Source organism: Sciurus carolinensis, chromosome 15 (assembly GCF_902686445.1).
Source record: "Sciurus carolinensis chromosome 15, mSciCar1.2, whole genome shotgun sequence".
Lineage (NCBI taxonomy): Eukaryota > Metazoa > Chordata > Mammalia > Rodentia > Sciuridae > Sciurus > Sciurus carolinensis.
This window is the reverse complement of record NC_062227.1, coordinates 63848188-63865383: the sequence shown is the minus strand read 5'-3', so window position 1 is coordinate 63865383 and position 17196 is coordinate 63848188. Positions and strand designations below refer to the sequence as shown.

At 42.6% G+C, this 17196-nt stretch overlaps 1 protein-coding gene across 2 annotated transcripts; it reads right to left on the bottom strand.

The window, feature by feature from the left end:
* Nucleotides 1-687: 687 nt before the first annotated feature.
* St8sia3 (ST8 alpha-N-acetyl-neuraminide alpha-2,8-sialyltransferase 3) lies at nt 688-16198 on the bottom strand. 2 transcript variants are annotated; one of them, XR_007105236.1, is made up of 5 exons: nt 15663-15963; nt 14205-14327; nt 11246-11803; nt 8242-9658; nt 688-6981 (listed from the first exon to the last, which is right to left on the bottom strand). XR_007105236.1 is itself a non-coding variant. In XM_047526968.1 (4 exons), exons 1-4 carry the CDS (start codon nt 15839-15841, stop codon nt 9376-9378), a joined length of 1143 nt encoding a protein of 380 aa, XP_047382924.1. In that variant the 5' UTR covers nt 15842-16198; the 3' UTR covers nt 6997-9375. The 2 variants fall into 2 exon arrangements, 1 of the variants encoding a protein (XP_047382924.1); XM_047526968.1 differs by lacking the exon at nt 688-6981 and having other exon boundaries at nt 6997-9658; nt 15663-16198.
* Between the last annotated feature and the right edge of the window lie 998 nt (nt 16199-17196).

The window sequence follows — 17196 nt, the reverse complement described above, 5'->3', positions numbered from 1 at the left end:
GGCTGCAGGAAAGATGTGGGCACACCCCAGGGACCCACCTCCTCCAGCCATGCCCCACCTGCCTAGAGTTACCACCTAGCTAGCTCTCATAATATAATCAACTCACCTCGGAATATTCCTCCATTAACACAGGAGCTTTTGGGGGCATCTCATATCCATACCATAATAGCCGATGTGAATAATAAAACAGAAAGGGGACAAGAGGCTGTGTGGCAGCTAGGAAAAGCTCTATGAGGAAATGACCTAACGAGAGACTGAAGGAGTGGGAAGCTGCTCGTTCATCTCCTCAGCAACTATATGTACAGCATGGATTGAGGTCCTCAGTGTCTCTCCCTCGCCAAATTCTTGATTCAATAAAATGATGTATGTAATCACAACAGTAAAGAGTAATGTATTATCATTGATAATGTGAAGACCTGTTGCATGATTTGCATTTAAAAGGCCTATGGATAAAGTTTGCATGGGGTGCTTTCAGTATTTGCATCTGGTTCCTGGCTGCAGATAGTTAAGCCCAGGCCCTGTGTGGAGTCCTATGAACCTCTGGGAGAAGCCCTCACAACACTGAGAAGGAGAAAAGGAAGGCACACTCCTGTTCTTCACTGTGCTAAGGGTGTTAGTGGAAGCAGGCAGGGAGAGGGTGACGTGTCCTCCAAAGGGAACAGAGACAACCAGTAGTATTTTCCAATGCACAGTAAAAGTTTATTTAAAAACAATGCATTCAATACTGTGTTTGGCACATGAGGCAATGGGGCAGGCACATTCACACTTAGATACATTTGGAGAGCTGTCGAAGCAAACCACTGCATTTTTTTCACAAACTACAGTCACAATATACACACAATTACCTCTATGAAAGATGATCGTCCGTTTTCACCAGGAAGGCAGAAGATATTTACATGGTCCTCAGTCTAGCAATGCTGGCTTCTTTCAGGTCTCTGTGGCCCTCACCAGCTGGTGGCTTATTTCCAAGGGCAGGAGAGGCTGCTTCTCACAAGACAGATGAGTCTGACTCGTAGGGGCCACGGCTTCTTTCAAATAGCAAGAGAACTGATGCAGTTGGGAAGGGGCAAAGTCTTACTTCTAAGTCTCTCAGCATAAAATAGCATTTTCTAAAACAAATGCATCCAGCGTGTGGGGCAGGGCGCCAGAGTAATAGCAATATGAGGCATTAATATTCCCTGACACATGCTTCTTGTTCAATTCTTTAATTTACATTCGGTGTTCTCCTGCCTTTCCCCTTTTGGTTTCATCATTACTCTGTAAAGAACTTTGCTTGTCATTCTGCACTGATATAACATTTTTTTAAGATGAGACTGAAGTAAAATGGTGAAACCAAAGTAGGTTCAGTGAGAGAAGATATCACAAACATTCTTTTGTCTTGACTTCTGGTTTAGGCTCCACAATAGATTGTCAGCTTCCCATCCAAGGAAGAGAAGCAGCATGGTGTGGTGTAGAACCACTGATTGGGAGACCCACACTGGAAGTCCAGGTGGACAGACAAGTCACTCTGACCTTCAGAACCTCATCTCTGCATGGAGGATGCAGATCTGTCATTCAGACCTGAGAGGATTTCTAGCACTGTCAGGTTCCACTGTGGACTTAGGTGACTATCTCATGTAACTAATGATCCTTCATTGTGATGTGTGAAAGTGTTTGTCCTGTGTGCTGGGAGAATTTCAGTGTTAATTGCTGATGCTTGCTGACTGCATCTCAGCCTGTCATAAACCCCTCCCAGGGCTCTAGGCTGTCAGGCTGCTTTTCTGCGTGGTATGGGTCCAGATTTGGATCTTGCAATGTGGTTAAACAGCATTACTAGCATGGAGTGCAGTTGTTCTAAGTTGCAAAATGGCCTAAGGGAAACCTCCCCTCCTTTTTGCAAGTGAGTGAATGATTTTTATTCCATCTATAATCGTGTCCAAACCTCTCTCCCATGGTCTACCAATTTTTCTTTTCCAACTTCTTATCTAAAAATGACATAGAAGTGTCTAGTTCCACAAGACTGGCTTTTCTGTAAATTTTTTCATAATAAAATGGAGCCTACCTGTCAAGTCCTGTGTGCTTGTAGCTGAAGACTTATCTCTTTGGTGTCAGGAAAAGAACCAGAAGATGAAGGTGTATTTTGTGGCTAGTTACATACAATTTGTTGAGAACATAGAAAAATATCCGAACATATACCTGACTCATTTAAAATAAAACCTAAGTTGTTCAGTGAAGAGAAACAAGCTCATTTCAATAATTGATAAGAACAGAAAATAGAGGTATACCCTGACCTTTTAAAAATAATATAGAATATGTCCAACTTAAGTTTCAAACATTGGCAGCATGGAAATCCCTTAGGATAGGATAGGATATTTCACTACAACAAGGAAAGTAGATTTTGTCCTTCATGATCTACATGCAGAATAAAAACCTGTGGCCACTCCCTGTGTTGAAAAATTAAGAACATTTTTTCCCAGCATTGCCTTCCAAAGGGTTTAATTAAGTTCAACTAAGAATGACTTCTACCAGGAAAGCTGTCCATTTGTAAAACTTTTCTGTGGATGACCAGAGTATTTGATTTCCAAATCCTCAGTAGGGAGGATACAGAACTATTGGTGAGGAAGGACAGTCTCTGTACTGCCAAGGGCCAGAGGACTACTGTGACCATGTGTTTGTTAGATTTTTTTTCCCCCCAGAATCCAGCTTGTACTAGCTTAGCTACGACAAAGCCTTATACCTTCTTCTACAAAGTTTGCCTACTCACCCAGTGAAGTTGCCCAGAGGTGTTCAAGTCAGTGGTGTTTCTTGATCCTTAGGGGTTGTTTGACGGATAAACAGAGTCCCACTGTGACTATTTGCAAGCTCCGGCATGGTGCTCAGCAGAGTGTTCCCTGGTGACCTTGAACTACAGAGACTTTGTAGGTATGTGTGGGTAGGTAAGCTGAATGTCTTGTTCTTCCCTACTCCTTGCAGGCCCTGTTTTTTTGGGTACCTGTGGATTTTGTGCTGTGTCAGGAGGATGATGGAGCAAGTGGACAAAGAAAAATATAGAACTGGGAAAATAGGCAATGGACTATAGGGTTAAAAAGCAAACAAACAGAAGATTGGTCAAATGTGGTTTCAACTGGCAGTTAAATTACAGAATGTTTACCTGGAGGGACACTCTTTGAATTAAGAAAAGTGTGACTGATAATCTTCTAGGGTGCTGAGAATCAGTTAAGGGGATCCTAAGAGCAAGTGGCTAGGGAATGTTTTGAACACCTTAGAGTTTCAGCCTAAAGGACACAACATGCTCTTTTACAAAAAATTAGTGAAACTGGCCTAGGTGGAAAAGCATCCCTCCAAAGCCACTGCTAACCTCTTCTGTTGGGTACATCACAGACTTAGAAATTGTTCAGGCAGTGCTGTGCTGGAGCTTGCTCATGTAATGCTGAAGCCAACTCTTACTGTCTTGAAAATGTTGTTGCAATTTGAGCTGGTTGACATTAAGTTAGTAGCTTAAAATTGGCTCTGCTGAAAGTATTTACACCACAGAAATTGGTAAATGAGAGTTCTTCAGAGTCAGTTGTTTAACATATGGCAGCACATCAAAGGCTAAAACTTTCTGAATCACACAGAAGGAAAATCAGAGGAGCCCTTTAGCACCTCTGATGATTAAAGGCTTTACATGTACACATGGATAGAAAGAAGACTGGCAAAAACTTCTTTAGTACCATGGCACCTTCTCCAACAGAGGCTGGAACAAGGCAGTTAGAACAACTGACCCTTTCTCTTATACTGGTTTGCTCTTAGAATTTTAGCTCCTTGAACTTCTTTTTGGGTTGATTTCATTGCTGGAAGACCTTTGTATTTTGGGTAGTATTTGGAGTTTGAGAAAGCAGACCCTGCAAGGAACATTTTAGGTCTTGTGAATGACTCTCAAATTGAATTAGAATGAATTATTTAAATTCCCTGTTTCTCAATCTGTTCATTTGTAAAGATGAATGACTTGAGATCTGCCTCTTAGTTTGAAATATAGAATGGAATATAAAAGGCCAGCCTTGGGGTAAGGTATATTAAAGCTAAGCTCCCCACTTGGTCCTCAAGCTTCCATCCATTCTGTCCAGAATGACCAATTACCATTTGCTTGTGAATTAGTGAATGGTCAACTTAGCTGGAAGAGTTGACTGTTGAGTCACTGGTGTCAACATGGCCATGTATCAAAGTAACTCTAAGAAACATTTGATACTAGTTGCATGAGGACTGATGAGGATTTAGCTACCCTGGTTGGCATGGTAGTTTTGACTATGCTTTATATTACTGGTTTCCAAATACCAGCCACATTGGAATTGTTGTAAGCTGGGCTTATCTCAAGACATGAGTCAAAGGTTTGGAGTTGAGAAGCAAGAGTTGTATTTTGAAGAGTTCCTTATTTCATACAGCTTTGTTTGCTGATGGATCAGTGGTATACGCCAGGTCCTAACTCCAGAACTCTACTGTAAACTTAAATTAGAGTCAGTTATTCTGCAACAGATCTTTGTGATTCCACTGTAATCAACACCAAGAAAATGGGCTTAGTTGAGGAAAAAAAATGTCTATTCAAACACATATATCTTCAATAAGTCATCACAGTAAAAATAAATTTTCAGAAATACGGACATCATACAATTAATGACATTCTAAAATGTTTCCCATTTCAAATGTTACATCTACATGACAAAGCGGTCAGAAAGTGAGAGGCATAGTCAATTTGGTCCTTGGTATCAACTCATCTGTGGCCTTGATTAATTGGGCCACAGAGTCTAGACAGGTCACTCAGTCAGCCAAAGTGCCCTAAATCTCTAGCACCCATGGTGTTCCTTCTGGGCTCTTCAGCCACATGGACACAGCCCCAATTCTATTGGTAAGCAAAAGCTCAGTTGTACATGTTATGGAAGAAGCAGAAGCTAAACAGAAACTTTTACCTGGTACATTCAAACAATTACAAGAAAAAAGGATCTAAGAATCCAGAAATACCCAGAAAATTGTTCATTCTGTCATTCTGAAGAAGATCCACCAAAGTTATTATTGGTTGTACAACTTCTTAGCATATTGAACTAAATATAATAATTCAAAGTCTGATGTTGAAATTACTTATAATAAGGAAAGCATTTCTGAGCTCAAGAGACCCCTGCTGCAAAGTGTACAGAAGGAAAAGTGGGCAGCCATTCTCAGCTGTCAGCTTTTAAATTATGCATACATGTTACTAAAACAAGGTTTTATTAAGATGAACAGAGTACTGATAGGACTTCGGTTGTCAGCTGTGAACCATCAAGAACTGAACTGTGATTTATCAAATAGTGATCACCAAGAGGTTCTTTCATTTCAGGGGAGAAAGTGGGTGGTTCCAGGGGACAGATGTAACCTACGCAAACATGACCTTTATTGCTTTGCATTGAAAAATAATTTTCTTTTTTTCTTCCTTTACAGCCCTTCCAACTTACTTTTTGTGCCCTGAGGATTCCAGATCAAAATCATTTTCCCTTTGAGTCTATCTTAATTTGATACTGGTAAGTCCAAGATGAGATTAATTATCCAAATTATGCAATCTTGGGTCATCCCTTAGCCTCTCTGTATTTTCATTTTCTCATCTGTAAAGTTGAGAATTAGGACTGGAGAAGCTTACAGGCTCTAACCTTCCCAGTGGCCTAGCAATCTATAGTACTGTCCCTGCTTCCACTGACCTCAGGGCAACAGTGCACTACTATCTGAAAGTATCTAATATTTAGTGTCTTGTTTATAATTAAAGAAGTGTTCTTCTACTCTTTGACTTCCCCACCAAATTAGGTTTGTCTGGGGACTCACATTCATGACTAATTGGTGGCCTGTGCACAAGGAGACTGGTCCTTTGAATGTCCGTGCTGTAACTTCATGGTCAGATGTCTGACATCAGGGTTAGATGGATGGCACAGTGGTCACAGTAAGCACTACTAGGCACACTGCACTACTAAACAGACAGCACCTTCCCAATGATCAAGGACACTTAAGACGTGGACACAAAAGTGGAGGAACCACAGATGTTTTAATCATCAAATATGGGAAAGAACCTCTGGGTGTGGGAGGAATTCTTGACATCACTTTTAAGCCTGTCTTCTGGGATCAACATGCCTGTACACTGGGGATCTAGCATCAAGCAAGCTACCAAATGTTGGTTGTTTTTCTTTTCTCCTCTGCAACTGGTCATTTGTGTTGATGTCATGGATGGCATTGGGAGCCTTATGGTGAGATTTATTCTCGTAGCTGAAGGTGGGTTTTGTTGGAAGTATTCTAAAAAGGAGAAAGTTACTGACAAAAGAATGTCCTTATCTTAGAACCAACAAAATGAGGTCAATGCAAAAGCCAGCAGAGTATGGACTATAACTGAGTCAGGCAGGAGGCCCCATTGGTATAATTTTCCCAGCTCAGTGCATTTGACTCTGCAAACCTGGGAGCTGTGGGAGAGCCAGAAGACTCTGGTTATTGACAGCTGCCTTTCTAATCGGAACACATGGGAGCCACCATGTCTTTTAGTTGTGATGGTGGCTATATAGGTTTAATCTTTGAAACAATCTTTAAAAACAAATAGATCTTGTACAATCTGCTAGAGGCCACTTTTCTCAATGTCAAGGGCATAACCAATAATATAATTATAGTAAAGGTTGCTATATATTGAGCACTTACTATGTGCTGAAAATTGGGATAAATGCTTTACCCACATATTGCATCTATTTTTTTTAATAGGAGGGATATGGACTATAAATGAAAAACTTATAAAGTCCGAGTATTGTGGTTAACCAAACAGGAGGGCTCTGAATTTTCTTCAGAAGATTTGTTTTAATAAACGGGAGGGTGGTCTTTTGGGATCACCTCTGAGAAATCCTGTCTAGAAGTAGAGATGACCTCTAAGTTCTTCTGGTTCCGGAGACAAGTCCATTTCCCCACTAATTTGAGTTTCTGTTAAATACAGTTGAAATGATGGTGGGGGATGGGAAGGTCCTGCCATTCCTAAGATAGAAAAAGCATTCAGTGAGATGAAAAAAAAAAAAAAATCTCTCCAAACTTATAAAACAAACATAAAAAGCTTTACATTATGATGAAATAAAATTTAAACAGTCTGCTTTGGAACAATGAACTGTTTTTAGGGATTCTGGTCTTTTGTTTTTTTAATCTGCATGGTTCAAAATGTCTATGCATTTATATTTAGTAAAAACTAATAGGTACATTGGGATTGAAACTCCAGAGTCAGAACCTGGCCAGAGGAATATTGACATTAAATCACTCAGCTGTAACCAAATGAACTAAGTGCTCAGGAACAGCCAACTGCGCACTTCTGTCAGTTATCAATCTCACAGTGATTCTAACCCAGCACAACATGAGAACAGGAGTATTGTCCTCTTTAAAGTGACAGGGAACAAACATGATGTGGTGTTGATGCCAATCAAATCACACCATGAACTTTAGAATGTTTAAAATATCTTCCCTCATAGTTACTTCACATGTACAGTTGTTTTAGTTTCCCATTTCAAAACTTCTCTTCCTACTTCCCATCTATGTGGATGATGGCCATACACAAAAGTCAAGTCACAGTAGGTACCGTGTTTGAACCTGAATGTTTTTTCTTTCACTAGTTAACATCTGGATCTATGTAAGCTCTCTGAATAGCTCCCTGAAGCTTTAGAACCACACACAACATGAGCATAAGGACTGTGTCTTTCCTTATTGTATTTGGCTTAATTTTAGGCATGATTGTACCTTCTCAAAGAGGGGCAGTGAGCAGAGGAGTGGACTACAGCAATTATTTTTAACAGCATTTGTGACATTGCAAGCAATCTAGATGAGATTTCTGGAAAAGAATGAGCTATCCCACTCAAACATATAACAAATGTGCTTGACTGGCATCTAGAAAGAAACTTATTAAAATTTAACATCAACTTGGCCAGACTTTGGGCTGAATTGGAAGAACAAAGTGCTGCTCAGTAAAGAGCCAGGGGTGGGGGTGATATGATTTCTACTCCTAAGGCTGAAATAATGAAAAGGAGAATGGCCAACTAATTCCTCCATGGCAGGTCTACATAATCTCAAATTCCAAGGGCTATTTTGTACCAAGTCTTACCACTGCACAATGACTTTTTCTTTTGAAATGCTTAACTTAGAGGCATATAGATCTGATTTCAGGGGAACTAGGGAATATCCAGGGTCTATAAGTGTCTCAAAGCAAACAAACAGTTCTGGTTGGTGGTGGGCAGGACACTGAAATGCCCTCACCTTACCAATATCCACAGGGGGTGGCCTGGCTGACCTCTAGGCTTCCTCTCTAACCTGCTGGTTCTCAAAGGCTCCAAATGGGCAACATGGTCACCACACAGGACAACATAGCAACTTCTAAACAGTCTTCCTTTTCCCTCAGTGACCCAGGTTCTTCAGTTGACTCATTGCCTCTGTATGCTGAGAGGATGGGCAAGGACTGTGGGAGGCACCAGGCCTAGGCTCCAATGCCCTTGCAGATGTGGCAACATTGTTATTATCTGCCATAATCACACTCATGCCAAGAGATGCAATGCCAACCACACCATAGGCTTTCTTTGTGATAGTGAAAGATGCCCTGGCATTCTATGCCACTCACCCTAGAGAGCCCACCCTGCTACAGAATGACCATATGGATGAGTGAGGACTTCATAAGATGCATTTCTTATAAAAGTAATCATGAGGGGATTCATCATGATTTTCTCGGTTTGTCATGAAATATCAAAGTTACCCAGAATCTTGAACACATCAAGTACAGATGCAACACAAACAAGCAAAGCTAAATCAATAGGCTTCCTAGCAAATTATTAAACTCCATGGCTGTGGGGCAAGGGGAATGGTTGCAGGGAGATGGACAGACATGATGGGGGAGGCAGAGGAGGAGTGGGGAAGAAGGAAGAAGAGGAGGAGGAGGGGGAGCCAGAGAGGGAGATATGCAAACCAATTTTTTGTTTCTATTTTGAAGAGTCCGATCCCACCAGCAAAACAGATTCTGCCCAATTGGCCTGAGGCCTCTGTTGGCAAGGACTGAATCTCAGCAGAGTTGCAGAAACTATAGCTCTGATCCTCATCAACATGGGAGTCAGTTTATTATTAAAATACAAACATGAAAATACGTCAAACCATTCTGTTAGCAGCATACTTCCAAATGCAACATTCCCTTTATCAACTGAGTTTCAATTTTGTGGCTTCAATGCATCTGTCCTGCCAAGTCTACTAAGACCATTCCAAGAGCAGTGCAAAAGGGGGAGCAGACATCTTTCCTTTTAAGTGGCAGACGAGCCTTATAAGTCTCTGGGGTTCTATTCTGAAGACTATTCAATTTGATTTGGGGCACTTTTTAAATAGCCATTTGGCACTTTCCACTCGGAGTTCTTAGGCACAGTGTGACAAAGTCAGCTTGGTGAGCCCTTCCCCATGCATTCGATACAGCAGCTGAAACTCGGCAGGCAGCTGGTGAGACTCCTGCCACTTGGTGGTAAATTTGGTTCCTTTTTTGTCATAGTAATGGTATGGAAGATCTTCCCTTGTGTTGGGGTCAAATCCAAAAGGCCAAAATCCATACAAGTGGATCTCTTCACATATTGCTGATGCAAGGGTGTACATAAGAATACCTGTGCTCAGTCGTTTGGGCGACAAGTGTTTGTTTTTCCAGTACCTGCAGAACAATAAGTACACGTGGATTCAGAGGCCAGTGTCAAGGCTTCAATCAGGTGGGTCAGTTGTACTGTGCTGGGAGGTGGATTTGTTTAGATAGTTTAAGTTACGTGGATAAATCCATCTCCGAGCCCAGTCACACTGGCCTTCCCCCTTCCAGAAGAAATTTAAAATTAAACATGAGGGGAGCAAAATGATGAGTTTAAAAAGAGACAGTCTGGCAGAAGACCTGGCTGCTAGTTCTGCTCCTTCCAATTTTGGAAGTGACAGTGACTTTAGGTAAATAGTTTCTGCCCCTTGTATTTCAGTTGATTCATCTTTAAACCTGAGTTGGGTTCTATCGCCTCCTAAGAAAGTGAAAATACATCCTGGGAAATAGGGTTTGCCCAAGTTTATGTCTTTTATCCCTGTTGTAATTATTAATAGGATCCCCTTTCTCTCAAGGGAAAAGTTCTGGTTTGGACTATAAATTATGGCATCACCCTACCTTTCAGAGAAATACCCACTTATTAGACATATCAACTTATTAGATTCCTCTTTCACTGAGAGGTCAACTAGAGATCTTAAATTTGGAAGATTGTAAGGGCCACAGGATGAGAATAATCTGTTACAGAATGAAAATCCTTAGGATCCCCTGGTTCCCAGGTCTTCTAGAACCCACTCTAATTTGTAGTAATATCTGGTGCTCTGTTAGGACACTGTGGCTTCTTACACAGAGGAAATTAGAGTTGAGGCAATTTGCTCAGATGGTTTAAAACAAAAAATCTACAATTAATCTTGCTTTCTAAAATGCCCTGGATTAGTGGCTCTAAATTCCAATTGCATATTTGAATCATGTGGGGAATTTCTACAAAACCCCAACTGCCTGGTCCCTGCCTCCCTTTCCACCAGAAAAAATTACATTCGATGCTCTTGAGGTAGAACCCAGGCAACAGTATTTTTTAGAGCTCTTCAAGTAATTCTTAAGTACAACCAGTACTGAAAATCACTAGGCTAGATGGAAGTACAGCAGCTCTGGCTAGCCTATCAAATCATAAGCATTAACAAAGAGCTCATAAAATACTTTTCACAGGTTTTTATATTCCAATATCAAATTATAAAGGCAGATTATACAATTTATAAAGACTGAGGTGGTTTTGCTAATCTTGGACATCTGCAGAAATATCTAAAATATCTAAACATCAAACAAAAGGGGCAATGTTTAAAGCCAACTGTATGTTCTTTAAAAAGCATTTGATTTGTGTGATTTATCCAATGGTATTGCCAGAATATAACTATTTAAAGAAGATTCTTTGATTCCTGGTGTTTTCCATGACTTTTCAGTAAGCTTCCCACCAAGAGGGGAATAGGGAACAGAGCAGAGAGACTGATGAAGCACCAATCTCTCCATTTGGCACTAGGCTAACCAGCTGGGGGTAGACTGAACTTTTTAACTAGAATGATCCATTCATTGATTAGGAAAGGTTAGAGTTTTCCCTAAAGTACTAAACGAACCACAACAACTAAGGATGGCTCCCGCCCCCAAGAGGTTACAATATTGATTTGTCATCTGTTGGGGTATGAGTTAAATGCAATAAAATATACACACCTGTTGACATGTTGCATTATATTTCCAGGCCAAGCCAATTGGACCTTTAACTGACCTCTGTGTTCAACAAAAAAGTCAACTAACGTTCTGGTAACAGTTGCTGAAGTGTGGAAGAAAAATGCAGGGATCCAAAGAATGGCCCCGTCAAGCTTTTTTAAACTGAGGAAAAAGTTGTTACGGTCCTGTATGGTCAAAAGATTGTTGTAATATTTTTCCAGGATGCTGGGGTTGAAGGTGGTAAGGTTGGTTTTCCTTCCAACATCTCTTTGGAAAGCCTCCGTAGGGGCGAAATTGCAACGAAAAACAAAATCTGATTTATCTATTTCTTGTCCACACTGGCTCCCTGTCAGGATCCCACTATTTCCAACCACAGCACAAATATTATAATGCTTATTCAGAATGGGTGACACATCTGGAAGCAGTGATCGGAAGTTATTGCTAATAGAGAAAACATATTTATGGCTGGAATAATCATAGTGCATCAGTTGTCCAATCCGAACACTATTCTTGGTCAAAGAAAAATTTTTTATTACATCGACATGCTGCAGAATTTCTTGCCTAAAATAAAAAAAAATTCATTAAATGCATTCCATTCAAAAGAACTGAGTTTCCATCTTACGTCTTATGCTGCCATTTCATTCAGACAAGAATCTCAAGTACATTGAATTCAAGAAGGATTAGACATTCATTATTATGGTCTTTGAAGGGAGGGTTGCTTCAGAATGTATAGGAATGTTTCAATCTTTCAGTCAGGTTTGGAATGTAATCCTTTGAGGCTTGTAAATGCAACTTGCAGTTTGTACTGCAAGTTCTTAGTTTTCTGATCTACTTGGGGAGTGTTATTTGACCAGAGAGGAGGCGTATGCCAACCTGTGTCAGAAAATACGGGAGACAATTTACACAGGCCCCAAAGAGCTCACATTAGTGCACAAACATTGGTGACTTAAGAGTTTGTAACTAGGGACTACTTGTTTGCTATTGGACTACAATGTTTAAGAATATCAAATATCACTGATGTCCAAATAAGAGCCAAAGAGATATGAGTCAGTACAGCACTATCTATTATTAAAATATGAAAATGGGAGTACCAGTGGGTATAGTTGAATATTTAATAGAAATGAGATGATAATCTCATTAAGGCCCCTTGAATAATGAAACAGGGATGTTTTTCTGCTTGATTATGTAAAAACACAATTTAGTGGGATATATCAAATCCTTAGAAACATAGTCTACTGTAAGACTGAAAATATGTGTATATTTGAAGAAGAAGAAGCATAAGCAACACAAGAGTGAGACTTAAAATGAACTTCAGGTTGATTCCTATTGAGCTTTAAGTAAACTTGTCTCCTTTTAAATGTGAAGCTGTTTAAAATATTTAAGAGACCAGTAACATTTTACTTTGCTGCTAGATTTTCCAGTGCTAGGAAATCACACTGAAACTCCTGTCCTTTTGCCTAAAAATAGCAGGAATGAAATGAAATGTTTTGCATATCATACCTTGCTTGAACTTTTATTTTTTAAAAATTATTTCATTCTTCAAGGTGTAGAGCAACATAAACTGACATCTTCAATCCAAAACTTCCCAAGTTACCAGTACTGTTATACTGATTAGAAAGCTGTTATAAAAGCAAGGGAAGGTTAAAGTGATATTGGTAAAAATTAAAGGTTACCTAATAAGTGGATTGAAAAGAGGGAAGTTTTGAAAAAGAAATAGTCTTCTGATTGGTCATTAGGGTCACATGACCTAGTCGGGTAAGAATGTTTTTTATTGAGTTAGAATGTGTTTTGGGAAAAGGTATATAATTTCTGGGTTATCTATAAAGTGAATATTGGATTAAAACTCCAAAAGTTTTTAAAAAGCACCTAAAAGTTTTACAAAAGCACTTAGAGGGTTTTAGTATTACTCAATTTTCCTGAACTAATTTTGGGATTAAACAAATATTTTAAAACATGTAATCATAATCATATGGTTATATGTCAATTTTTTGAGTAAACATTTTCCTGACACCATGTATAACTACTGGATTTGTTTTAATTTTGCCAGTATATTACACATTTTTAAAAGAGCAATAACTAACAATGTTGTGATCAAAACAATTCCCTAAACAGACTAGTTTGTAAAAATAAGCATTCTCACCACTAATGAATATACTACATGGCTCACATTGCATCCAACAGCATGATAATAATTCCACCAAGAAGGAAGAAACAGTGACTTATGTGTGTTTCTAAAAGCAGACTAGAATCACTGAGAATAAGTAAATTTGAGTAAATCTCATCCTTCTCCCCCCATGTAAAAACAACAGAAAACTTTTTCATATATAAAACAAGGCTGCAACAACTAATAAGATTGATCATGGACAGCTTTACAGTAAGTTAAAAGCTGTAAAAACTTAATGAAAACAAAGAGGCAAAATCACAACAATCATATATATCTGCATATATTTGGGCCCACCTCTTCATCAGTAATTTGATGGAGATAGATTATATTTCCTGGATGTTTTAATGAAATAATACAATTTTATATTATTTTTCATTTTCCTCCAATGAAGAAATGAAAAAGCACTAGGCAGTCTTGAAATGAACTGCTCAAGCTTCTTCTTTTTTTTTTAAATGGCTGACTGGCTTTGGTAGCCTTAGCCAGACTTGTTAACTGTAAGTCATGGTGTTCTTTCTTTCAAGCCCAAGTGAGGGAGGATATTGGAAATATGTATTTTTTCCCCCATTCGAATTGGTCATTCTGGTGTTTCCTATTTAGAGAGGGCACTACATACATTCCAGAGGGTTACCAATCATCACCTTGTGCAGTTAGGCCAGGAAGACAGGACAAATACACCGGGGTGTGGAGGGGGTGAGGTGGAGGGCAGGTTTCTCTTGTTTTGGATTTGATAGTTTTTGTTTTGTTCGTGGAGCTTCGGAATTCAAAAAACACCTTTTAGGTCGGTTCTTCCCCTCCTACCTTTGATGTAAAAACGCTGTCCGATTAAAGGTCCACTTAGAAGGTTTCTCTTGGAGTTCCTGGGTGAGAGAATTCGTAATGGGCACAAAGGACGGGTCTAGAAACTTCAGCGCAAACTGTGACCTGGAGAGGAGCATGAGTACAGACAAACGTGCTGGCCTCAGCTTGGGAAGCTAAGGTAGCCATTAGAGTCCAGCCAGCAGGGGCTGGGGGCCGCTGTCACGCGCAGCACATCCTTCTCGCCCCAGAACCCCTCTCATTTGTTCTACGCTCTGCTACTGCACACACCCGGCAGAAGGAAGGAAAACTAGGGAAACCCCTCTCCATTGTCCATCCCTCCGGGTGCGGGAGAGACCATAAAATGGCCGTCACGCAGAGAGCAGGGGCGGGAGCCCGGCGCAGGGCTGCAGCCGGCTGCGTGGCCAGGACCAGGGAGTCAGCACCGCGGACAGCGGCCGCGCCGCAGCCAGCGCGACCCGCGACGCCCCCGCGGCCCAAAGGAATTGATTTTTGGAGAAAGGGCAGAGGAACTGGAGACTCCGGGGAAGACAGCGGGAGGGGCTCCTGCCTTAACCTCTTCCTGCCCGAGCCTGTGTCTGATTGCACTGCCCATCTCTTGACTGGGGACCCCCGGAGGCCGCCGCTAGCTCCGTTCTGTGCCCAGGCGGGGCTCTCTAGGCTCCGCACCTCCGGCCCGGCTCGGACCACAGGTTGCAGTTTGTATATGTCAGCAGCCCGTCAGGAGGCCCTGCTGGGAGAGCTCCTCTGGGCACAGGTAGAGGCGGGAGCTCTCCGTGAGCCGTGCTGAGCCGCCCCTGGCGGAGACTTCGACCTAGGCGAGGGTAGGCGGCTCTTAGGAGGCCGGTTTCCCACAGGGGCGGGAGAATTGCAAAAATCGCAGAGAGGGGAGGGTGGCAGTAAGGGGAAAGGGCCGAGGGAGAAAGCCCTAGGGGCTTCAAGAGAACAAACCCGCGCATCCTTTGATGGGGAGAAGGGAGGAGAGGAGGCGAGTGCGAGGAGAGTCGGCGCCTGCGCCATTAAACCGCCCGCACCGCCGGGAGCCCAGCCCGCGGAGTCTGCGGACAGCGGGCTGGGAGGGCGCTCACCTCGCGCCTGTCCATCTCTGGGATCACTCCCCCCACCGCCACACGTATGCTCACTCCCTCCACCATCATTCTCCTTAACACCGCACCCCCCATTTTTGAAATGGGGGAAGGGATGCCGAGGAAGAATACGAGAAATGCAATCATATCGATCAGGATTACGAGTTTTAGGGGCTTTAGGTTAAAAAAATAAAAGGAAGGAGGAAGAGAGAATCGGAGTGGGGAGTGGAGGGACCACGCAGTTTTCTCGCCCAAAGTGTCTCGGATAAGCCCAAACATCCCTCCCTTACTGTCCCCCGACATACCATAAACTAGACAAATAGCCGAGGGCACTCAGATGGAGGCCCGCACTCACCGGAATCCCGCGTGGAACATGTACATTCGGGGCGCCCCCGGGCTGGCGTACTTGGGAGTGGTGAAGATGTTCTCCTTTTTCAGGGACACGTAGCTGATGAGCGATAAAATCAGCAGGGCGACGCTGAGCATGACCAGCCCCAGCACACTGGCGACCCGGGCCATTTTGCAATTTCTCATCCCGTGCTGGGCTGGGATCAGGGAAACCGGGGAAATCGGTCCATTGAGCGGCCAGCAGCTCGCTGGCGTGTCAGTGAGAATGTGTGTGTGTGTGTGTGCGTGCGTGTGTGCTCGCGGGCGCGTGTGAGCGTGTGTGGCGGGGGAGGGGCACCCGGGCAGCCGAGCAGCTGAAGGCCGGGGGTGGGGGCGGGCGTGAGTCGCCGTAGTAGCGGGACCCCCAGGGCCGGAGCCTGCCGGGTCGAGCCGAGCAGGAAGATGGAGGGGCTGCGCGGCGGCGTGGCGATGGAGCGCGCCGCGCCGTGCGTCTCTGGCCGCCGGCTCAGGCTCCCCCGCGCGTTTCCAGCGAGGCTGCCATCTCCACCGCCGCCTGCAAGATAAATGTGATTGGAATAATGTTACAGTTCGATCTAAGCACAGGATTTAATTAATGAACTCTAATCTCCCAAATAACAGGGAGGGGGGGGTGCAGGAGAGGAAGGGAAGAAGGGGAGGTGGTGGAGGCAGGGAAATGAGGCTAGAAGGCTGCAGCCCACGCCTACGGCCTCCCTGGCTGAGGGTATCTGCGAGGAGGTGGCGGTAAGGAGACAGACGCCCAAAGTTAGTGTAATGGACCATTCATTACTTTACAAAATATGTCACGGAATAGAGAGATAAATAACCGAATTTACTGTCCCGAGGATAAACACCAGCTGGTTGCTTTTCAGAAATACACAGGACGAGTGTTTTTTAGGATGGCAAATGTTTAAAAGCTTTTCTTAACCACCAGGCACCACCCTCAGCCCCACTGGCCGGCACCTGCCAGGGTACCTTAGTAAGGAAGCCCCAAACAGCTGTTGAGCTGGTATGCTTTGGAAGCAGTTAAAATCCTGAAATTTTCTTGAATATCTCCGTGATCCCCTTTCTATGCCCGCTGCATATAGCTTATTTCTGAAAGGTGGTGAGGTGAGCTGTGAGTGTGGAGGCCTGGCTCCCTCTCTTCTGTCCTATACACCCAGAAGGTGGACAAGGTGCTTGCCTGAGTTGGCCAGATCTGGAGAAGTTAGCACTGACTGAAGACTCCATCTCATACTAATCAGACCCACCCATGTGACCAGTCTCCTGGCTTTGCTGGATGGCCTCAGCTGCCCAGAAGCTGAAGTCATTATAAATGCACAAGATCTCTTTTTCAGGATTCCAAAAAGCAGGTAAAAGAGGCTGCCTCTGAGGGTGGTAGGAAAATTCACTAACAATTTGTGTTGCTTGGCCTTAAATTTATTTTAGCATATTCACATTAACATTTTACTATTCGTTGAAAATATAGATTAATCCATTTTCAGTCATGCTGGGTGCTGAGGGGAAGCTCACATCACATATCT

Excerpts from the sequence above, each read along its gene's own strand:
- St8sia3 (XM_047526968.1), bottom strand. The coding sequence starts at position 15,841 with ATGAGAAATTGCAAAATGGCCCGGGTCGCCAGTGTGCTGGGGCTGGTC. Across the intron at positions 14,328-15,662 it reads ATGTTCCACGCGGGATTCCG|GTCACAGTTTGCGCTGAAGT; the intron begins GTGAGTGCGGGC and ends GCTCCTCTCCAG. Across the intron at positions 11,804-14,204 it reads ACAGCGTTTTTACATCAAAG|GCAAGAAATTCTGCAGCATG; the intron begins GTAGGAGGGGAA and ends TTTTTATTTTAG.